The 24,454-nt window shown below is 39.8% G+C and overlaps 1 protein-coding gene and 1 long non-coding RNA gene across 3 annotated transcripts in view; one reads left to right on the forward strand and one right to left on the reverse strand.

Moving 5' to 3' along the window:
• Positions 1 to 24,042, forward strand: part of CC2D2B (coiled-coil and C2 domain containing 2B) — a 170,277-nt gene extending 146,235 nt beyond the window's left edge. The window contains 10 exon segments of the mRNA XM_054660392.2: positions 180 to 278; positions 2,550 to 2,732; positions 2,897 to 3,094; positions 4,155 to 4,244; positions 6,577 to 6,690; positions 9,570 to 9,704; positions 10,070 to 10,192; positions 15,222 to 15,280; positions 17,548 to 17,725; positions 22,111 to 24,042. Of these exon segments, the coding sequence (XP_054516367.1) occupies positions 180 to 278; positions 2,550 to 2,732; positions 2,897 to 3,094; positions 4,155 to 4,244; positions 6,577 to 6,690; positions 9,570 to 9,704; positions 10,070 to 10,192; positions 15,222 to 15,280; positions 17,548 to 17,725; positions 22,111 to 22,299 (1,368 nt within the window). The 3' untranslated portion in view covers positions 22,300 to 24,042.
• LOC104008264 (uncharacterized) overlaps positions 1 to 24,454 on the reverse strand; it is a 170,331-nt gene that overhangs the window by 86,804 nt on the left and 59,073 nt on the right. The window lies entirely within an intron of this gene.

A 24,454-nucleotide genomic window follows, 5' to 3' on the forward strand; every position in this document is an offset into this window, starting at 1 on the left:
TTGCTTTAAATAGTTATCTTTCAAAGAAATTAAAAAGCAAGAAAAACAGATCTTTTCTATTTACCTTTTGATTTCTTTTTTAAAAGAAAGAGAATGACTTTTTATATTTACCTGTGAGTTTATAAAACTATTCATCACATGATATTAAGTAAGTAATAAAAAATTATTTATTTTCATAGGATCACTGTCTCAAGAGCTGTAGTGGTCACTCATATATAAGAAAGAGTTGGCTTGGATCCATTGTCTTCCCTTTTTCTGCTCTTCTGCAACAATCTGAGGTAAGAGAAAATGCTTCTTTGCTCATTCTAAGTTTTGACCTCTGGCTCATAGAAAAACTTTCTGTTGTCTTTGAATCAGACTCTGTGATTGGCAGGCTGGTAGGTCAGTTAAGATGATCCTGTATTAGAATGTTCTGGGCTTTTGAAGTGTTTGAAGATTTGAACTGTCTCTGGACAGTTCTTTAGAGTGTTAACTAACAAAGAATAGGAAAACTAGTCTTAGGTCTTAAAACAACATTTATATTTGCATATAAGAGTTCTATAAGATCAGATTCATGAAACATTCTGATTAATGGTGTTTCTTTGTAATCATGGGTACCAGGAGTTTCAGCTTGTCAACACTGTTTATTGACAATGGTAAGACCTATGATTTGCACTAGTCTCTGTGAGACCCTCAGAGGGCTCTGCTGTTGGTTTATTATGTAGCAGGAAAATGCCTACATGACTAGCAAAGTAGAAAAGCCCCAGCCCAGACTCCACTGTTACTTCTTCACTAAGTGATGATAGGCAAGGCACTTGACATCTCGACGCCATGCCAGACACTGTAAATGTGAAAATTCAGAAATGAATTTTCTACCTCATTGAGGTAGAAAATTTTATTCCACTGTCTGTGGAATAAAACTAACATTTCAGTACAATGTGATAATGCTGTAGTGCTTTAATAGAGGTATGAGATAGGTACATGGGAACATACAGTAGGGAGTACTTTACTGTTCCTGGGTTGCAAGTGGAAATGCCGGGGGAGTGGTTCAGAGAGTTTGGTAGTTAAGAGGAGACTAAGGAGGAGAATCAAAGATCAAAGAAAACTTAACATAGGCGATAACTTTTGAATTAAGTCCTTAAAGATGAATTTGTCAAGAAAATAAGGGCTTGACAAATTGGTCAAGCAAATAAGGGCTTAATTTAGATTGCCTTTTGCTACCCTGCTTTTCCATCATGGGTTTCTTCCTGCCTATGTGTCCTGACACCCAATTTCCAAGGAGATAACAGTGCTCTCAGATTTATTTCAGAGACAATCATTTAAAAAATATATACAAATCCTAGCTCCTTTGCTTGTCAAGGATTGTAAGCCTTGTTTATTAATGGCACGAAGTCACCGCTGTACAGTGTCATAGTAGTACATAAATGGCTGCCATCGTATACCAATTAAAGTGTTAATGAACTCTCTGTTCCTACTACCTGGCTGTCATGTTACCAACTGAAGCTATTGGTAAGGAAGTGGGAAAGAACGAATATCAGGTAGGACAGTAGAGGTGCCTGCACAATGTGCAATCACATGAAGTCATGACGGCACGTGTTGCAAAGACTGGCAATAGGAATAGACATTGTTGGAGGTACAGCTACAGGGATTCCTATGTTTTTAAGTCCCTGTGGACACTGCTCAGTCTCAGGCCAGACTGCAGGATACAGTGGTAGGTACGAGTGTGGGCTTCAAAGGTGGACACATCTGGGTTGTAATCCTGGCTCCACTGACTCATTACTTTTGTGATCTTGCACAAATACTTCAATTCTCTGACCCTCAGTTTGCTTATTTGTGAAATGGAGATAAGGGCAGTGTCTACTCCATTGAATGATACGATCTATATCAAGCACTTGGCACAGGGTCTTGCACATTAGTAAGCACTCAGTAACTATTAGCTATTATGCATTTTTTTAAGACAGCATCTCACTGCGTTGCCCAGGCTGGAATGCAGTGGGACAATCATGGATTATTGCAGCCTCAGCCTCCCAAGCCCAAGTGATCCTCCCACCTCATCCTCCTAAGTAGCTGGGACCACAGGTGTGCACCACCACTCCCAGCTAATATTTATTATTTACCTCTTACACACACGCACACACACATACACACACACACACACACACAATTTCTCCTACTGTGGACCTCAGGGTTGTCTTTCTTGCTGTTACATATTTTCTCTTTCTGGACCCAATACAAAATGTAACATGATCTTTTAACTTCTTCTCTGAGCCTGCATTAGATTTTCTAAGAGCTTTATCGCTGGTATCGTAACTTGCTTCTTTGTTCCATTCCTTTCTTACTCCTACCCTCTCTACATAGTACATATTAGGCAGGGACCCAAGGTGTCAAGGGTGCCTATGAACACATCACCACAGAGAACCTGCTCATTCTTGGGCAAGTGCAAATGAGTAGAAGCCCGTTCACGCAAGCAAGCAAGCTTTCTGTGATGGAGTGGACTCTGCTGGGCCTTAATATTTGACTGATGTTTATTTTCATCATGCATAATCCATTATACTGATATACTCTTTCAGATTAGTGGAACATTTCAAGTAACTATTCCATCAGTTTTGCTCGGGTATACTTGGAGTAATACTTATGTATTTCCTAAAGAAGATTCCAATGAGCAGAATTTAAAAGAATGTACATTCTTAAATATTTTTGCTACCATTGAACCTCAAATATCATATGTCACCTGTAATCCAACACTAGATAAGGTAGGTTTTACATTGAATTTCTTTTATATATACCATCAAAGAAGTATGAACTATTTTAAAAACCAGTAATAATTTCAAAGATGGCAAAAATAAACATTGGTTCTTGATATTTTCTTGTGAGAACAATATAGTACAATTCTGAAATACTTTACATTTTATTGTAGTTTTTAGATCAAACAGAGGTCTTGCAGAGAGCACAGATTTTTAAAAAGAATTGTAAGGCAATGTTTCCCAACCGAAGAATCGTAACTACTGTTTTTAATGATGAAGGGATACAGTTCTTAGTCACAAGATATATCAAGGCATTAAATCCACCTCAGCAACTTCTGGATATATTTCTTCACAATTCTAATGCAACATTTGTAAGTTATAATTATTTTTAACATCTTCATTGTGATTAAAGTGCATCTGTGAAGAATCACTTTTACCTTTTGTGTATTTGGGTTCAATCTAGTGAGTTGTCTGTCCTCAAAATATTTGTACTGTTTGTGAGTCATAAAGCTCCCTTAGCTGGACTCTTTAAGCTAAAATCAAAAGTTCTAATTTAGATTGCCTATTGCTACACCGCTTTTCCATCATGGGTTTCTTTCTGCCTGTGTGTCCTGACACCCAATATCCAAGGAGGTAATAGTGCTCTCAGATCTATTTCAAAGGCTATCTTTATCTTTTAAAAACTATGTACAAATCTGAGCTCCTTTGCTTGTCAAGGATTGTGAGTCTTGTTTATTAATTGCATGAAGTCACCAGTGTAGAAGGTCATAATGGCACATAAATGGCAGCTATTCAACATCAGTTCATGAACTTTCTATGTTAACACATTGTTTATTTGCACCCCTTTCTCCTTTCCTAGATTAGTCTGAGTCTTTGTCTCCAGCACTATAGGGGAAAAATCCATAGTATAACTTCTATTGTTTGAGAAAGCACATTGTACTACCCTAATATCTCCCTGCTGCAGCAGCTTATAATAAAGTTATATTCACAAAAATAATTGTGATAGATTTTGAACCAAAAAAAAAAACCTTTGCTATTCTTCAATATCTTAAAATTTTTTAACAGTTGTACTTTAAAGTACATGTTTAATGTGGAAACATATTATTGTAATATTTAAAATTTTAGTAATAAATTAAATAAATAATTACTAAATAAATAAATATAAATAAAATATAATGGTTACATGCACCCTGTGCAGTCAGCCCAACTTGGGCTCAGTTTCCCAGAGACTTCACATATTGTATTAGCCATGGAACCCAGGGCAAGTTATTTTATTACTCCAAGCTTATTTCCTCTTCTGTAATACTAGAATAATAATAGTGTCTACTTTTATAGGCTTAGATTATATGCTAAATGAGAGAGTGCATGTAAAGCATTGTGCTAAGCGATGGACATACAGCACACACTCAATAAATGTGAATATTATTCTAGGACCTCATTGCTCGATTTGTATCTTTGATTCCTTTTGTGCCTAATACACCAGATGAAAATGATGGCTCTGATATATGGATGACATCAGAGGTAATAAATTACATTTTATATATATAATTGAAATATATAGTATTTCTTTTAAGGAAACCTTTTAAAAATATTATGTATTTATGTATTACTTTGCCTTGTGAAATTTAAAAGTATTTGATAATTTTATACATCATCTTCAGCTCCATAACAATCTATGGAAATAATTCATGAATACCAAAAATCTTTTCAACATTCTAAGTGGTAGCTCATGAATATTTTGACTCAACGGGAATTCCAGGAGTATAATATTATGCCATTCTCCAGAGAGCAGTGTGACTTGTCACTATGGAGTTGGTCAGACCCTGAAGTCTTGTGCAAGCACTGTCACTTCCCAAAAGCTTTCCCCCATCACCCCCATCTGAGTGAAGAGCTCGTAGAACAGTGCTCTTCCTTAGCACTTAGATTAAAGTCCTCTTTAGTCTGATTGCCAAATAAAATACAGGCCCCATGCAATATTCAGGACAAACTTTTAGTAATAAATTATTTGTTGTTTATCTGAAATTCAAATCTAACTGGGCATCCTATAACTTCTTTTCAAGTCTGGCAACCCTAAGTAGAGTATTTAGAGTATTTCTTCCATTTCAGCTTAAATCATGTTTGTGTCATAAACCATGAGTGTATGACTGATTCAGTTTTACAAGAAAAGAATTATTTTCTCTCACCTAACACACAGTCTTTGGAGTAAAACAAACAAACAACCTTGGTTCAAATCCTAGTTCAAAGACTTAGTAGATGTGTGACCTAAGATAAGTTAACCTCTTTGGACCTCAATTTCCTTATCTATGTCATACAGGAGTTTAAAAAAGACTAAATGTAGTAACATGCAAAGCATCTGGACCTCAGGAAAACTTAGTTCCCTACTGTCATCCTCTCCCTACTCCTCTTATAAAATCCAGAACCTCCTTGACCTGACAATGAAGACTATTGTTATTCTGCCCTTAGCTCACCTGTTCACACTGTTCTTTCAGAAGGGCCTCCTTAACTATCCTCCCTAACCCCCATCCTTCACCATCAGGTTCAGCGAATGCACACTGATAGGGCCATATCAGTTGTTAAAACATTGCAATGCTTCCATAATGATTGGTAAATAGTCATTGCCATGAGCTCTATAGCTCCCCACCCCTTATCCCCACCTCCCTGGCCCCTACAGCCCCTTCTCAGGGACTGTATTGAACTGGAGAGTGCGTGTCACATCATTTTTTTTTTTTTTAAATGGAGTCTCGCTCTGTCGCCAGGCTGGAGTGCAGTGGCACGATCTCGACTCACTGCAACCTCTAACTCCCTAGTTCAAGCAATTCTCCTGCCTCAGCCTCCTGAGTAGCTGGAATTACAGGCACGCACCACCAGGCCCAGCTAATTTTTTTTTTTTTTTTTTTTTTTGTATTTTAGCAGAGATGGGGTTTCACCATGTTGGCCAGGATGGTCTCAATCTCCTGACCTCGTGATCTGGCCGCCTCAGCCTCCCAAAGTGCTGGGATTACAAGCATGAGCCACGGCGCCTGGCCATACACCTCATTTAAATGGTGTAGCCACTAGTCAGCAACAGATTGTTGCCATCTGAGCATTTGGACCCAAGTCTTTGCTAGAGTTTGTTTTTGTTTTTGTTTTTGTTTTTCAACAAAATCCAGAAATCTAGAGTTTTCTAAGAAAATGTTCTTTTTTTGACATTCTGGGAGCCAAACAAAACACACCTGTAGACTAGAACTAAGTCATAGACCACCAGTTGGCTACTTCTGCTATACTTTTTCTCCCCTGCTATATTGCTGTGCTTTACTGGGCACTCTCTATTTGATCTGTTACACCCTGCTCAGCTGTTCAGCTCTTTGAGTTGAAGACGTTTCAGTCACTTTTCCTGATTAACATCCAACTCAGAGTTCTTCCTTTCTTTGAGTTGACAGTACTATATTGGTACAGGACAGAATGTAGCTCCACAGCCCAAAGGATCACTTCCTACAAACACTATATGATTCCCTATCAGATAAGGTTCCTCGAAATACCAGTCCATATGTCCCTGCTTGCCCAGGGCACTTTAATATTTGTCCTAAACAAAAACATCCCATTTTGGGTATAAATTGTCTGGTCACTCTATACAATATCTACATTAAGTGTTCTATAATAAAGGTGGCCCCAATGCTCCAAGTCAATGTTCTCTTCCTCTAATGCCCTAGCAAAGCTGGAGCTGTCTGCTCTGCTGTCAACTTAGCAACTTGGTAAAAATAAATGTGTTTGGAACTGGAGTGAGTACAGGTGCTCCACATCAGTTGGATGCTTGCGTTACTCAATTTTCCCGCACTTTTCTTTTTTTGTTCCTATTGCTTTTGTTTTGTCTTAGCACTGCATCAGTTTAGCTATCGGAAATAAGGAGGAGCATGCCATCCTTCTCTGTAATTTCTTTCTGTATTTTGGAAAGAAGGCACTGGTCCTCTTGGGAACGTCAGCGTTAGAAGTAAGTGCTGGAGTTCGTATTGAAATAATGTAAGCAAAAGGAAATCAGATTTCAGCTGCAAGTTTAGAAGACTTCAAACCCAGGTTTCCATCTCTTCACAAACTAATTTGGAATTTCATGGGCAAGCAATGATTAGTTAAGGGGATAATGTTGGTTCATCAAAATTTCTACAATGTAAAGACTGATTTCCTTTTGCTTTTCTCCCCTGTAAAAGAGTACTAAAAATAGTGCTACATCATAGGGTTACTGGGAATATTAAATTACTTAGTACATATTAAGTGACTGAGAGCAGCACCTGGACTCAATAAAGGTGGTGGTGATGGTGGTGGTAATGTAGTAATAGTTATAGTGTAGTTGTGGCAGCTGTTATCCATCATTACCACCATGATCATCATATGGTTTTTGTTTTTATTTTTGTTTTTTGAGAGGGAGTTTTGCTCTTGCTGCCCAGGCTGGAGGGCAATAGCGTGATCTCGCCTCACTACAACCTCTGCCTCCCGGGTTCTAGTGATTTTTCTGCCTCAACCTCCCGAGTAGCTGGGATTACAGGCACCCACCACGCCCGGCTAATTTTTTGTATTTTTAGTAGAGATGGGGTTTCATCATGTTGGCCAGGCTGGTCTTGACTCCTGACCTCAGGTGATCCACCTGCCTTGGTCTCCCAAAGTGCTGGGATTACAGGCATGAGCCACTGTGCCCAGCCCATCATATGTTTCTAATAAGTGTATTTTAAGATCTGTAAAAAAAACACTTCTCCTCATGCTCCATTGCTGAGGTTTTAATCTTATAAGAAGTGAGCCAGGAATTAATGTTTCCCTATCTGAAATGTTTACAGCTTAATTTATATGCTTCTTCTACATTTGTACCACCAGAAAGCTATCATTTCTGAACCGTTTCTAGCCCTACCATGAGTATCTTGCTAAGTGTCAGTATTTACAGTCTTGCCTTATGGTTTTTGTCATGATGATTTATTTCCCTGTATCCTCTCGGCATTGTTTATTATTTCATTGCCAAGCTTTTTAACTATTAATAGAAGTTCATTCCCTCTATATGATCTCCTGCCATAGTTGTAAGTGCCACTAGATGGCAGTAAACAGTCAACAATATTTTGGCAACTATTTGCGTTAGTACCTGTGGACCAACACTGCAGGAGGTAGCCCTGCACAGTTTCACCTCAGCCATGGGGTTAAAGTAAAGCCTCCTCTTTACTATAAAGATGATGAGCACAGTGACCAAGAGCAAGGGCTGTGAAGTCGAGGAGAGCAGGCTGCACAGCGTAGTTTTAATAATATGGGTTTGGGGGACAGTCAGACACAGGTTTAAAATGCAGCAATTGCTGAGCATGGTGGCTCATGCCTATGATCCCAGCACTTTGGGAGGCTGAGGAGGGAGGATTGCTTGAGCTCAGGAGTTCAAGATCAGCCTGGATAACACAGGGAGACCCCACCTCTATAAATAAATAAATAAATAAGCCAGGCATACTGACACATACCTGTGGTCCCACATACTTAGACTGAGGAGGGAAGATCGCTTGAGCCTGGGAGGTCGAGGCTGCAGTGAGCTATAATGGCACCACTGCGCTCCAACCTGGGCAACAGAGCAAGACCCTGTCACACACACAGACAAAAAACCCAGCAATGCCACTAACTGTATGATCTCAGCCTTGTTTACTTCTCTGAGCCTCAGTTACCTCCTCATGAGACAGGAGTAATGCCACTCACAGGCTCTTTTGACAAGGCTCTTAACCTCTGATTCTTTATATGAAAGATGGGCATAATAACCCTTCCTCCCAGAATTTGGAGTGAATGAAAGTGACAAAGTTAGTGTTAATTCTTAGCATAATATCTGATGCACATAAATACTCAATAAATTAAATAGTCTCATTATTATTATTACCTAAAAATTTTTATTCTTTGGTAGGGTAGGCTTATACTACAAAAGGTCTTATCTTTCAGAGTAAAATAATAACAACATAATAACTACTTTTTATTCCTCAGACTGGTTTCCTGCATACTTCCCTTTAGCTTCTAATTGCAAATCTTGTTCCCAAATTTAATTTAATGGCTTTTTAACTTTACTTGGTTTTGTCAGAGCCTTAAGCCAGTTTCCATTTCCTATCTCTGCCTGGTGTTCACCCTCAGTCTCCAAATATATTCTAACCAAAGCAGGGATAGTCCATATAGCATCTTGTATGAATTAGACAAAAGTGCCCTACCTCAAAACACTGCAGTACTATCTGTTGGGAAACCCTTGTAATGCACTGATTTGTTAAAACAGCAGCTGTGTTGCCATCGGGGCACACTCTGCAGGACCATACATGACAGCACTGGCTCACAAGTTGTTTCATCTGAATCCTCATGCTAACCTGGGGCTGAGGATTTCTGGAGCTTTGGTTTGTTTTTTCTTTTTCTTTCTTTTTTTTTTTTTATTTCAAAGAAAATGTAAAAGCCCTCAAAAAGGCTTTTATTTATTTTTGTTGTTTGTTTGTTATTGAGACAGGATCTCACTCTGTCACCCAAGCTATAGGGCAGTGGCATTATCACAGCTTATTGCAGTCTCAACTCCTCAGGCTCAAGCGATCCTCCCACCTTAGCCTCCCAAGTAGCTGGGACTACAGGTGTGTGTGCCGCTGTGCCCAGCAAATTTAAAAAAAAATTTTTTGTGATAGATACAGGGTTTCCTTATGTTGCCCAGGCTGGTCTCAAACTCCTGGGCTCAAGTGATCCTCCCACCTCAGCCTCCCAAAGAGCCGGGATTACAGGCATAAGCCACCACACTCCACTAAAAAAGGCTTTAAAAATCAGAATCATCACAGTATAATTTCCATATATAGAAATTATTTAAATCCACCAAAAATTACTTTCTTTTTTCTCATACAGGGGCATGTGGCTTATGTAGTAACTCAAGAAACTAATGAATATTTGCTTTGGAATCCATCAACTGGCCAATGTTATAAGCAGTTTGACCCGTTTTGTCCCTTAAAAAGTGTAGATTGTTTGTTTGATGATAGAAATGTAAGTATATGGGGAAAAAAAAATCTTGAGTTATCTCCTCTAGAGTCACCCTGGCTACACACTAGAATCACCTGGGGAACTTTAAATATAGATAGTCTATCAGATTCCCTAGGGCATGGGGCCGGGGCAATCTTTTATCACTAAAGCTCCTCCAGGTGATTGTGTAGTGCCTTCAAGGATGAGAACCATTGAGGTAGTCTAATGATCATGAAACCCTAGAATCTCTTTATCTCCTGCCTCAGAACCCCGCTGGGATTCTGCCACTTCATTGAGTAGTAAGACTGTAAAATTTTGCTCCTTCCTTACCAACAATGGGCCTTGTGTTCCTATGGACCTACACTAATGTTATATTAATGTTTTCATAGGTCTGGTTTAATATTCAACAAAATAATACACCAATGGCTGTATTTTTTGACTATTCAAAGGAAAGTTTCTGGAAGCAGTTGCTTCCAAAAAACGTTCAAGGAACAAAAATACAAAGCATACAGGTAAATCATATTTTCCCAGGGGTGTCTGTATGAGAGTTACCATTGCTTCTAATCTTTACTAATTGTGACAGCTCTTATTATGTTTTATAGTTGGTTGGTTACTGAAATATTTGGCAATATTAATTTAAAAACGAGTTTTCTCTGCCATCCAGCTCACGGGCTCTTTCCCCTACTTGCAGAAAAAATAAATTGAGAAGAAAGTGACATCTCAAATGCAAATTTAGATGCTAAAATAGAATTTAAAATTTTTTCATCATAAAACATAACATATAATGTTCAAGATGTGTAGTAAGTTCTAACTCTGACCTAGCCCTCCTGTGCCATATCTATGGTAAGGATCAAGTAGAAAAATTGACAAAAAGCTTTCTGGACTCCCAACCATGATAGTTGTCTCACGGAATAGAAACAGGACAGAAACACTAGCAGTGAGTAGGCTGGAGCAGGGATGGCAGCAAGATCTGAAAATGCTTCATGAAAGCCAGAGAACCAGAGCAAGCATCACTTTTTAAAGACAGGGACTGTGGTGGGGCTACTTTACTTCCCTATTTTTGAAAGGAGATGGGAAGGAAAGCTGTAGACTCACTGTCTGGGGCTCAGGGTACAGGAGACCAAGAAGTAACTCAATCACTACATGGGTTGGCTAATGGATCTGTGATGTACTCAGTATTACTTTGGGAAGGCACTAGAAATACCATGTCAACAGCTGTTTCTGGATTGAGGGCCACGCTGTGGCAGGGTGTCGGCAATTGCACAGTCCACAAATGAGGAGACAGGAGCCCAGAGGGAGGGAGGGAGAGAGAGAGAAAGGATAAGAGAGAGCAAAAGAACAATAGAAAAATTAGGCAAAAGACAATTCATAGAAGCAGTAACTTACATGCTAAACCTCACTCATAATCAAGTAAATACAATTTAAAACAATAAAACAATTGCTGGACATGGTGGCTTATGCCTGTAATCCCAACACTTGGGGCAGTCAAGCCATGAGGATCACTTGAGGCCAGGAGTTCGAGACCAGCCTGGGCAGCATAGCAAGACCCTGTCTCTAAAAATAAAAACAAAAGAACTACCCAGGCATGGTGATGATGCGCAAGTGTAGTCCCAGCTACTCAGGACGCTTAGGTGAGAGGACTGTTTGAGCCCAGGAGGTTGAGGTTACAGTGAGCTATGATCGCACCACTGCACTCCAGCCTAGGAGCCTACTGCAAGACCTTTTCTCTAAGATAAATAAACAACTAAAACAATAAAATTATTTCACATGCATAAAATTGGCAAAAAAAAATGTGTGATCATACTGAGTGTTGTCAAAGAGGCAGAGAAGTGGTGGGAGCACACATTTCTGTAAATGCTTTGGAAAACAATATGTTGATAATACCTGGTAAAGGTGAAGATGCTCAACCTTTGATCTGCCAATTCAAACTTCTCAGTATATACCTCAGAGGAACATTCACGGGGAGACAAGTACAACAACATTCATTAGAGAATTGCTTGAAATAACAAAAATTTGAAACAGTTCATCAACTAGAAATCAGTACATGAGTTGTGAAGTACTTATACAATGAAATCTTCTGTACAGCAATAAAAGATGAATGAACTGAGCCAATTTACAGTTGTTCCCAATTTGACTGTCAGTGCATTACATCACAATCTCTGAGGGTGGAACCCACATGCCAGGAGCTTTGAAGGTTCCCCAGTTGATGCCAATGTGCAGCCGAGGTTGAGAATCACTGGCCAAGAGTCATGCATATCTACATGAAAGAATATAAAAAATGTAATGCTGAGCAAAATAAAAAGACATGAAATGACACATACAGTACAAAACCATTTATGTGGAGTTTGAAAGCTGTATATGGTTTATGTATACATAGATATGTGGTGATGTAGAAAAGCATTCATGGGAATGATAAATACCAAATTCAGATTAGAGGTTACTTTTGGGGAGAGAAAAAAAAGGAATGAGATCAAGGAGCAGTATACAGAGTACTTCAAGTCTGTCTGTAGTATCTTACTTATTTTTTAAAAGTCTAAAACAAATATGGAAGAATGCAAAGATCAGATGTAGCTAGGTGGTAGGTATGCTAGGTGGATGTTCATTACATTATTCTCTATGTTTGCCTGTATAGATTCAAGGCAATTCACACTATCAAAAAGAATGCATGGTGGCTGTGGGGGAAGAAATCAAAGAGGGCCCAAGTGTATAAAGTGATGGATTTCTGGCTGGGTGCGGTGGCTCACGCCTGTAATCCCAGCACTTTGGGAGGCTGAGGCAGGTGGATCACTTGAGGTCTGGAGTTTGAGACCAGCCTGGCCAACATGATGAAATCCCGTCTCTACTGAAAATACAAAAAAATTTAGCTGAATGTGGTGGTGCACACCTGTAATCCCAGTTACTCAGGAGGCTGAGGCAGGAGAATCACTTGAGCCCAGAGTGGCAGAGGTTGCAGTGAGCTGAAATTGCACCACTGCACTCCAGTCTGGGCAACAGAGTGAGACTCTGTCGAAGAAAAAAAAAAAGTGATGGGTTTCTTTCTTATTCAACATCTCTTTCCCGCTCTCAAAGAAGTCACTGTCAGTAGTTTCTTGTGCATCCTTCTAACATTCTCCATGCAGATGCAAGCATAGATAGGTATTTTTATATTTCCTACTTGAAAAGTCATTTTAAAGAAAGGGAAAAGTGCTTCTCTCTCTTGAGCAAGCCACATTTAAAGCCTCTAGAGTCCATACCTTGCTTTGCCCATCCCAAAGCTGTGACCAAAGCATTGATGCCTCCTGGGGGAGAATAATCTATTTCAAGATGAGGCTCTTGTTTGTTTAATGTATAATCATTCTCTTGTTCATTCAGGTGATATTTATTGATTTCCCACTATGAGCCAGTGTTACGTTAGATGTAGATACTACAAGAAAAAAGACATATCTCAGTGTTCTTGGAACTTGGATTCTAGAGGAAGAAACAGAAGGGAACAAGCAAGTGCAGTACAGAGCAATGAATGCTGTTACAGAAGATATTATGGTGCTTTGGGGAGTGCACAGCAGGAGGCCCTGAGGGAGGGGAGTTGTAGGGGCTTCCTGGGAAAGAGTGATGAGAAACATGAGTGAGGAAGGGTGAGCAGGAGCTGGCCTAGATAAAAGTCAGGAATGAGAATGGTCCCGACAGATAGCAGGAACAGTGAATGGGAAGACCTTTAGTGACAAGGAGATATCTGTCCAGGAGCTGAAAGGCCAGGCTGGCCAATGCTGGGGTGGACAGTCCTGGTGAGAGTTTGGGCCTTTGTCCTCAGGGCAGACAGAAGCCAGCATCTCTAAGGCAAGGGCTGCTGTGATCAAAATTGTATTTGTAAAAGCTACTCTGACTTAGGGCTGAAACTAAAGCCTTCTGCCAAGTTGAATCTATAAATATAAAACTCATAGTTGTGTTTAGCTTGTATCTCTACTTCTTTCCTGTGGGCTCATGGCCCTCCATCTTCTGCCTTGCCACATACATCCCAGAATAAACCACTATCTAGAGTGAACACTATTACACACAATTGTGAACACAAATTTGAATGTGCATGAGGAGAATGTGGGTACTCAGAAGTGGTGTTAACAGGGAAATCCCCTTGAAGTTTTGAAGGACATGAGTGCCCAGAAAGAAAGAGGCCTTTGCCAGAAAAGGAAAGGATAAACACACCATAAACTTCTCAAGTCAGCATAAACCAGGCCTCTTTTTCAGGCCTGAAGGTGGCCTAACTAATCCACAGGAGTTGCCCAGTGAGGAGTAGACAGCCGTTGGTGACAGTAATCAGGGAATTCCGTCCACCTATCCTGTGTGAGATAGCTGCCGGCTCCTGCAAGATGACACAAAGTCATCCTTCCCTTCCTCAGTATCTCCCATCTCCTACCATGCTGTACTGTGGGGCTCCTCCCTGTGCCTGGGACCATCTCTAATCCAGTGCTCCTCCACCATGGCAGGCATCAGAGCCAGCGGAAGGGGAGCTTGTTGAAACACAGGTTGCTGGGCCTCACCCCCAGGGTTCCTGATTCAGTAGATCTCAGGTGAGGGCCAAGAATTTGTGTTTCGAACAAGTTCCCGGATGTGAGGTTGCCAGTCTGGAGGCCACACTTAGGAACCTAGAGGCCTATCAAATGTTGCCTCCTTTTTACACAACCCTCATTCCACTCACGAAGGGGGAACATCTGTTCCTGTCCCTACAGCTGCCTCTTCCTCAGCTCAGGAATACCCAAAGTAAAAACTGTCTAAACCCAGCCCCTCACTCTTGTCCATGTGAGACCTGCAAGGAGTTGAGGGTTGGGTTGGCAAGGAACTTGAGAAGTCCTCTCCTCCCAGAAAATCCTGCCCAGGAAGGGAACTGGAAGAAACGTGGAATAGCACTGTTCCAGGCAAAGGCTTGGAGACAGGGGAGGTTGAAATGGATTCTGTGTATGTGCGTGTGTGTGTGTGTGTGTGTGTATGCATGCACATGTGTGCATACATACACAATGAACTGGCTTCTTCCAGCTGAAAGAAACAAATAATCAAAGAAGGAAGATGATCAACCATGTTAGAATAATAATAATATCTGATGTTTGTTGAGCATTCCATATGTGCCAGGCTTTACATGTATTACTTTATTTTAAAATCTTTACAAAACCCTAGAGCAGTAGGCACTATTATTATCCCTATGTTAAAAACTCAGAACAGAGAGGTGAAGACTTCACCAAGGTCACAGTGGAAGACACCAGTGCAGCTGCCAAAGATTATTTGGTAGTAGCATCCATAGCGTGTCAAATGCCTGTTTGAAAAATGAATTGGGGCGCCAGGTCTGTTTTACCCATGAAAATATATCTTTTGTAAACCCATCCCCCATCCCCTATTCTCGTGAAGCAGTGTGAAAATAAAAGAAAATGCTGTGGTCTGCATGTTACCTATGGAATTGAGTGTTTTTGCCACAGAAGCCTGGTTTGTCTTCCTCCTTATTATAGCTGGCATTCCAGGAGTGACTGTGATGTAAACATGGTCTCTAGAATCTATTCTAACTTTGGTTGTCTATTTCAGCCTGAAGAAATAATTTATTTTGAAACTGATAAAAGCATGGTAGAAGATCTAAGGAATAGGTACTGTGTTTTCCCCTAATCTCTTGTTGGGTTACCTTTCAGTCTTCTGACCCACCCATTCAAAATACCTGCTAGATCAGCAACAGAAACATGAAAAAGGAGTTTATAATATTTCCAGCTGGCCCAGTGGCTCACACCTATAATCCCAGTTCTCTGGGAAGCCAAGGTGGGAGGATCACTTGAGCCCAGGAGTTTGAGACCAGCCTGGGCAACATAGGGAGACGTCATCTCTACTAAAAAAAAAAAAAAAAAATATATATATATATATATATATATATATATCTGGGCATGATGGCATATACCTGTAATCTCAGTGACTAAGAGGGGGAGGATCGCTTGAGCCCAGGATTTTGAGGCTGCAATGAGATATGATCACACAACACACCACTGAGTTTCAGCCTGGGCAGCAGAGTGAGGCCTTGCAAAAAAAAAAAAAAAAAAGTTCCACTGAACCACCTGGTTCTTGGTACATCCATGGAAAAGTGGCCCCTCTGCCATCCAGGGCATTCTTTGATAGGACAGACTAAGTTAACTCTGGAAACATTGTGGGCCACCACTGGAAAGTTCTCAACATAGATGCCTGTTGAGCCTATAGTAATAATAATGCAGTAGCCAACACTTCTTGAAAGGACATGAAGGTAAATGACCCGTGACTTGACATCTGGTAAAAATGTCCCAGTTAAGCAGTAGAAACGGCAGTACTGCCACAGCTGGACACTCCCAGCCTCCCAAGCACCTACACATAAGTGCCTGAGGAAGTCAGTCAGTCAAGCCCAAAGGGCCACAGGCTTTGCAGCAGGACTGGCTCTCAGGCCATGTGTGTCAGAGGCTTCTAGATCTGACTGCCTCCAGTGGCTCACACTCACATAGCAGGCTGTCATGGAAGCCACTACAAAGCAAGCAACACAGAGCATGACCAAAGCAATTTTACCACTCCCTTTCTCACTAGCACACATCTCCCCCCAGCCCCCCAGCTGTCATTCTTACTCCTCATTTCCCAGTTCCTAATAAAAAAGGAAGAAATGCAATAGGGAAATGGTTCCCAACTGATTTTCATTAGAATCGCTTATAGAACTATTTAAAAATACAGGTATGAGCATCCCTGGATCAATATCTGGAGGTGAAACATTTTGATAAGGCGCTACAGGTGATTCTGATGCATAGCCGCTATTGAGACCCTCTACAGACTCCAAACTACTTAGTTGCACTATAAACTCAGCTAAGAAGAGACCTCCAGCACCTTCCTCTATAACATACACTGCAGTTAGAGAATCAATGCCACACAATCATCCTGCACAGAGAAGCTTTTCAGGAGAGCCCCATCAACCAACCCACACTGTGTCCCCTCTCTCTCCTCCCTGGCATATTCATCCCCAGGCACTGTTCTAGGGGCTGGATATATATGGGTAACAATGCCTGCCCTTATGGAGCTTACATTCAAATAGGGGGAAGCTGATCACCAAACTTACCTGTTCAATGCCTTGTTTCCTCCCAACTCTGCTTGCTAAATTAACTCATGTAATAATCCCATCCCTGCTAACATCATCCCAGACCAGATGTCTGGATTTTCATAAGGGCAGTTTCTTGGAAACAAAATGTCCAAGTCAAGGGAGGGTCTTGAAGAGTAGGAATGTCAACCCAGTAATCGGATGGTAGGTGTTGTCAAATCACACCCAGTAGGCAGCTGCCTACACACGGGTAACTGGAAAAGAGATGTGCCTTGGAGAGTTAATTGCTGGCTATCCCCAAGAGGCTTCTTGTCTTCCCAAGCCAAGTAAGAGCCTGCCTCTCCCCAGCTTCATTAATGTGAATGGTGGCAGACACCTCTAGCTATAGAGCTCTGGTTTCCTCCTAAGTCCAAAAAGTATCATTCTCATACTTGAATAAAAATCACAGGCTGGGCACGGTGGCTTACACCTGTAATCCCAGCACTTTGGGAGACCGAGGAGGGCGGATCACCTGAGGTCAGGAGTTTGAGACCAGCCTGGTCAACATGGTGAAACCCCGTCTCTACTGAAAATACAAAAATTAGCCACGTGTGGTGGCAGATGCCTGTAATCCCAGCTAATCGGGAGGCTGAGGCAGGAGAATCACTTGAACCCGGGAGGCAGAGGTTTCAGTGAGCCAAGATCTTACCATTGCACTCCAGCCTGGGGGACAAGAGCGAGACTTCGTCTCAAAAAAAAAAAAAAAGTCACAAAACTCTTATTACATTTACCAAATGAGTTATAACTTGTCATAAAATTACCTTTGGATTCTTACCTTAGGATCGAAAGGACTCTGAAGAGTAAAGTGATGGAATGGCGACCTAAACACCCAACACATTGGAATCGACAGTGTACTTTTATTTTGCGACAAATCCTTCCTAAGCTGGAATTTGGCATAGGAAGCTTTGTTTCATCTGAAGGAGATAATGAATTTGAAAGAATACTACAATTTTATTGGGTTTGTATATGATTTAATGCATTAATGACATTTGTTTTATATATGTTGTTAATTGCTAAATAATAGCAGTCTTAAATATTTCTGAAAGGCCTTTTATCTTGATCCTTAAAGATAGATGCTATAGCATTAAAATACACTTACTGAAGAATCAATATTGTTAAAATGTCCATACTACCCAAAGCAATCTACAGATTCAATGCAATCCCTATTAAAATACTAATGACATTCTTCACAGAAATAGAAAAAACAATCCTAAAATTTATGTGGAACCACAAAAGACTCAGAATAGTCAAAGCTATCCTAAGCAAAAAAAAAACACAAAACTGCATGAATCACATTACCTGACTTCAAATTATACTATAGGGCTTTAGTAACTAAAATAGTATGGTACTGGCATTAAAACATAGACCAATGGAACAGAATAGAGAACCCGGAAACAAATCCACACACCTAAGTGAACTCATTTTCAGCAAAGGCCCCAAGAACATACACTGGGGAAAATACAGTCTCTTCAATAAATGATGCTGGGAAAACTGGATATTCATATGCAGAAGAAGGAAACTAGGCCCCCATATGTCACTTTATGCAAAATCAAATCAAGCTGGACTAAAGAGTTAGTTTAAGGCCTCAAACTATGAAATTGCTACAAGAAAACATTGGGGAATGCCTCCAGGACATTGGTCTGAGCAAAAATTTCTTGAGTAATACCCCACAAGCACAGGCAACCAAAGAAAAAATGGACAAATGGGATCACATCAAGTTAAAAACCTTCGGCACAGCAAAGGAAGCAATCAACAAAGTGAAAAGACTGAGAGAAAATATTTGGAAACTACCAATCTGACAAGGGATTAATAACCAGAATATATAAGGGGCCCAAACAACTATAAGAAAAAAATATAATAATCTGATTTTTTAAATGGGCAAAAGACTTGAATAGACATTTTTCAAAAGAAGACATACAATTGACAAACAGGCATATGAAAAGGTGCTGAACATCATTGATCATCAGAGAAATGCACATCAAAACTAAATAAGGTATCATCTCACCCCAATTAAAATGACTTTTATTCAAAAGACAGACAATAACAAATGCTGGAGAGGATGTGGAGAAAAGGAAACCTTCGTACACCGTTAGTGGGAATGTAAATTAGTACAACCACTATCGAGAATAGTTTAGAGGTTCCTCAAAAAACTAAAAATAGAGCTACCATAGGATCCAGCAATCCCACTGCTGGGTATATACCCAAAAGAAAGGACATCAGTATATTGAAGACATGCCTGCACTCCCATGTTTGTTGCAGCACTGTTCACAAGAGCCAAGATTTGCAAGCAACCTAAGTGTCCATCAATAGATGAACGGATAAGGAAAATGTGGTGGATATACACAATGGAGTACAGTTCAGCCATAGAAAGGATGAGATCCTGTCATTTGCATCAACATGGATGGAACTGGAGGTCATTATGTTAAGTGAAATTAGATAGGCACAGAAAGACAAACATCACATGTTCTCACTTATTTGTGGGATCTAAAAAGCAAAACAATCAAACTCATGGAGATAGAGAGTAGAAGCTTACCAGAGGCTGGGAAGGGGAGTGGGAGTTCAGAGGGAGGTGGGGAATGGGTAATGGATACAAAAAATAGAATGAATAAGACCTAGTATTTGATAGCACAACAGGGTAACTATAGTCAATCATAATTTAATTGTACATTTAAAAATAACTAAAAGTGTATAATTGAATTGTTTATAACACAAAGGATAAATGCTTGGGGGGATGAATAGCCCATTTTCCATTATGTGACTACTATGCATTGCATCATTGCATGCCCATATCAAAATATCTTTTCATGTACCATATATATATATATGTATATCTATATATGTACTATGTGCCCACAAAAATTAAAAATTTTTAAAAATGCATTTACTTATAAACCAAGAAACTTCAAATGTGTTGAAGAATTATTACTAGGACCATGTTGCATGGCATTAACTTGGAACCAGTTATATGTTTTATGATGTATAAATTACAGGTTTTGCAAAGAGATGTCCAAAAGGAAACCACTCTGCAACTAAAAAACTAAAAAAAACCTCTAGTAGTAGATCAATTCCCTGTTATTTGTTCTGGGCAAGAGGACTCCAGGCAAGCTTCAATATCTTCTACATGCAAATTACAGTGGTCCCTTGGTATCATTAGATTTATCTCAGGACCCCCACAAATACCACAGTCCAGAGATGCTCAAGTCCCTTATATAAAATGCCATAGTCTTTGCATATAATCTATGTACAACCTCACACAATAGTTAGGTATTATAAGTAATAATTATAAATAGTTACATTATATTGTTTTCTATTTGTATTATTTTTTATTGTTGTTTTGGTTTTTTTTTGCGACGAGGTCTCACTTTGTCACCCAGGCTGGAGTATAGTGGTGTGATCATAGTTCACTGTAGCCTCAAACTCCTGTGCTCAAGCAATCCTCCTGCTTCAGCCTTCTGAGTAGCTGGGGCTACAGGTACTTGCCACCATGCCTGGCTAATTTTTAAAATATTTTTGTAAAGATGGGGTTTCACTATATTGCCCAGACTGGTCTTGAACTGCTGGGCTCAAATGATCCTCCAGCCTTAGCCTCCCAAAGTGCTGGGATTACAGAATGAGCCACTGTGCCCAGCCTGCTATTTTTTATTTTTTTCTGGATATTTTCCATTTGTGGTTGGTTGAATCCTCAAATGCGAAACCCATGGATATGAAGGACCAACCGTACTTCCAAATTTATACATTCAGCCAGGCCACTGACATCTTTTTGGATGGTAAAAAGACATCTCAAACTCAGCAAGTCCATAAACAAACATGGTGGGCATCTAGTATATTGTTAGGGTGCTCCTTTCCTTCTCCTACTCTACCCCAAGCTCTGGGCATCCTTTCACCTCTTCTTCCCTATAAACTGGCCCAGTGGGTTTTTGAAAACCTCAGCCTCCCAAGAGTGAGACTCCTTCCCCTTACCATGCAATAGACTAGAGGGTGTCTGCTAGGGAACTCTCTGAGATGAAGTAAGGAATCTATTGGGAGTTGAGTACTTAGGTGGGGAGGGAGGGATCTACAGGCACTATTCACTCATGAATAGGGAGGAAGTTGTTTTTTCTTTGCTTTGCTTTGCTTTATTTTAAAGCTTATAAACAATAGAAATTTATTTCTCATGGTTCTGGAAGCTGGGAATTCCAAGATCAAAGTGCTGGCAGAAAAGGGGTTCTTGTATATATAATACACCTTCTTGCTGTTTCCTCATATGGTAAAAGAAGTAAGGTAGGTTTTGCTTTGTTTTTAGTAGAATTAGGAGATAAACAGATAATAAAGCATAGTTAAATATAAGCCAAGGTTTAAAATGTGGAGTACCTATGTAAAATAATCAATTTAGTAATACATAGTCTACAATAAAACTGGACTAAACCCTGCAGCTCATGCTCAAATCCTAGTTTAACTACTCAGTAGCTTTGACCTAGGGCAAGTGACCGAATCTCTCTATACCCTCTACTCCATTAGAAAACAGGAATTTTTTTTAAAAAGTTATCATTTTATCATTGTCTTGAGGATTATGTGAGTTAATAATTACCATGGCACCCAACACCTAGTAAGTATTTAGTAAATGCTATCTATTTTTTTTCTTCTATGTGCCAGGCATTATGCTGGACACTGGAGTTATAGTAGTACACAGGACAGATACAGTCTTGTACATCTGCAGAGATTATGGGTTAGTTAGAGAGAGACCAGAAAACAGGTAATTGCAATATATTTTATTAAGTAAGCTCAAGGAAGGACAGTGTGCTACACAACTACATGGGAAGAGCGTGTGAACAGATTTAAGGATCAGGAAAATCCTCCTGAGCTAAGCAATTACAGTGTGAAAGAATGGTTGTCATCTATGTATTATTAAACAGGTAATTTTCCATGGGACCATGTTCCACAATCCTTTAATCCCATCACATAGTAGTCACTTAATAAACATAAACTGAATCGATGTTGAATAAATTGTTCTGAAATTCTCACTTAAATCCCCCATATGTAGAATCAAGTAATTTTCTCACCAGCAGTTTGCTCTCTAGAAAGTTTGTGGAATGTTACATGTGCAGGCTTTGGACTCAGACCTGGTTGTGCTCCTATCTGTAAAGTAAGGATTATAGTAATACCTACCTCATAGGGTTGTTTGAGGATTAAATATGTATGTGAAGCATTTAGCTGTACCTAGAACATAATTTGGCACCCACAGACAACTATTATAGTATTTTATGAGTACTATTTCTTTGAGGCTTTTGTGATCTTTTTGCATACAGTAATTCCAGATTACCCAGTTGTAATGTGGGTTTATGTGCTGTTCTGTCTTTGATCCAGGTCACGGGATTTCCCATCCAGATGCCATACATTGATGTACAGTCAATTATTGATGCTGTTTATCAAACTGGAATTCACTCTGCTGAATTTCCCCAGACAGAATTTGCTTTAGCTGTATACATTCACCCATACCCAAACAACATATTATCTGTGTGGGTCTATTTGGCTTCCTTAGTTCAACATCAATGAAAAGGAAGCAGAGCAAAGTAAAAGATTGTACTATAGTCCTCTAGTACCAACAAAAACTTTTCTGGTACCTTGAGATTTTGCTGTTTATTCTCAAGTCCAGCTAAGTGCTGGGCCCAATTTTTGATTCACTTACAGAGCTGGGCACTATGGAGACTCGCACCCTTGAGTGAGTCTTTGAGGAGGAGTCTAGATGAGCTTCTCACCAGAGACCTCTCCAGGGAGGATCTTTGGATAGTCTGGCTTTCTTGGGTCACCGTCTGCGTAGGTCTTATTCTGGGAAAGAAGCAATTTTGGCCTCTTCTCCTAAGACCAATGTTTCTCAAATTGTAGAATTCACACCACCTCCATTTGAATCATCTGGAGAGCCTTGTTGAAAATGCAGATTACTAGATCCTCCTCAAGACCCACTGAATCAGCACCTCTGGGAGTGAAGCTACAGACTCTGCATTATTTTCAACAAGCTCCCCAGATAATTCTGATGCACTGTTATGAGGGAGAGCCCAGCCTTATAGAATGTTGTCACTACTAAACTAAGGCTGGTACGTTTGATGCTGGGTCTGATACAATTTCAGATGGAAGCTGCTCAAGTGGAAAACTAAGGTCATTGCCTCTCATGGATAAAATGTTATTTCACTGGTAAAGAAAAAAAAAATAAAATCTACCATGTTGGGCTGATGTTGGCTTCTGGAAGCTTCTCAAAAGTTTGCACTTTGGATGCTACTGACATGAAATTCTTACAGCTCCAAGTATTTGGAAGGAACTCCCAGGAAACTCTAATTTCTCCCAATTCTGTGAGGGAGGAAATGGTCTTGACAAATCTCAGGACTCTTTTTTTCCTTAGTGAGCAGCCCCCAACTCTGCCTCTGGCACTTTTTGCTGCTTTTCTTTCTTAGTAGTGGCTTATCTAGATCCTAAGAGCCCCTCAAGAAAGACTGGACAGGGGTCTAAGTAGGAAGCACTATACTTTCTTCTAGTTGATTGTTTTGTCCTTCATTAAAAGAAATGTGTTTATATAATTTGCTTACATATGACAAAATAACTTACTTATCAAAAAGAAATAATCAAGGAGTATGGATTTCCAAAGGTTGACCAGAGCAGTTTTGTATGAGGTAAAGATAAAAGAACATTCACCTCTCCCATTGAAGAACCACTGAGGTTTCTTGGTTCACTCCCACAAGCAGAGAGCAGAGACCCCAAATGTATCTGCAGGGAATACCCAATCTGTATCTGTTTCCTAAATGTGCACGGGCTGGTGCCAGAAAAGGCCTCACTTATTTGTGGTGATGTTAGTCTTGGACCAAGCTTGAGATTACTAGAAGAGGCAAGTAGGGACATGGGTGAAGGAATGTTTTTTTCTCCCAGGTTAAAACCTAACTGTATGTGTCTTGTGGCATGCATAAGAAAACTGATCAGAATTTTTACTTTTATTTGAATGTTTTTGTTTAAATTTAGTGTGAAGTTTTATTATTAAACAAGTCCCCCACTTTGATTGATTTAGCACAAAAAATGATGCTGATGGAAAGATGAGGATGCCAAAGACAGACTGAATTCATGCAACTCATTTCTGTACAGCTTTGAATATTTACATAGCTATTTTATTCGTTGTTCAGGGTTTTTAGAATTGATAGGCTGCTTAAGAGTAGGGTAGCAAGTGTTCATAGGAAAGCATGGAGGACCTTTTTATATTGTATCCTTTTTACATGAGTGTTACTTTTTCAATTAAATTTTTTCCTGAAAATCATGAAATTATCTGTAATGAATCTTTTTTTCATGAAAACATTTGAAAAATACATGATTTTAAGTGGAATGTATAATTGCAAAGTTCTTTATATCATTCCATAAATAATTACAGGGCATCCATTACATGCCAGATACTGTGTATTATCTATTTAATAATGTGCTGGAGCACAGTGGTGAAAAGATAAAGACTCTACCAGTGTGAGGCTTACATTTTTAAAGGGGAAACAAACCACAGCAAGTAAGTGAGAAGATTTCAGGGTGTGATGAGTGCTCTAAAGGAAACAAATAGGATGGGATGATAGAGAAGGACTTTGGTGGGGATGAAGGGTATAAGCAGAGCAGTCAGGGAAGGCCTAAGGAGATAACATTTAAGCTGATATTTTAAAAATGATTTAACATTAGAATTGCATTCAGT

Source organism: Pan troglodytes, chromosome 8 (assembly GCF_028858775.2).
Source record: "Pan troglodytes isolate AG18354 chromosome 8, NHGRI_mPanTro3-v2.0_pri, whole genome shotgun sequence".
Taxonomy (NCBI): Eukaryota; Metazoa; Chordata; class Mammalia; order Primates; family Hominidae; genus Pan; species Pan troglodytes.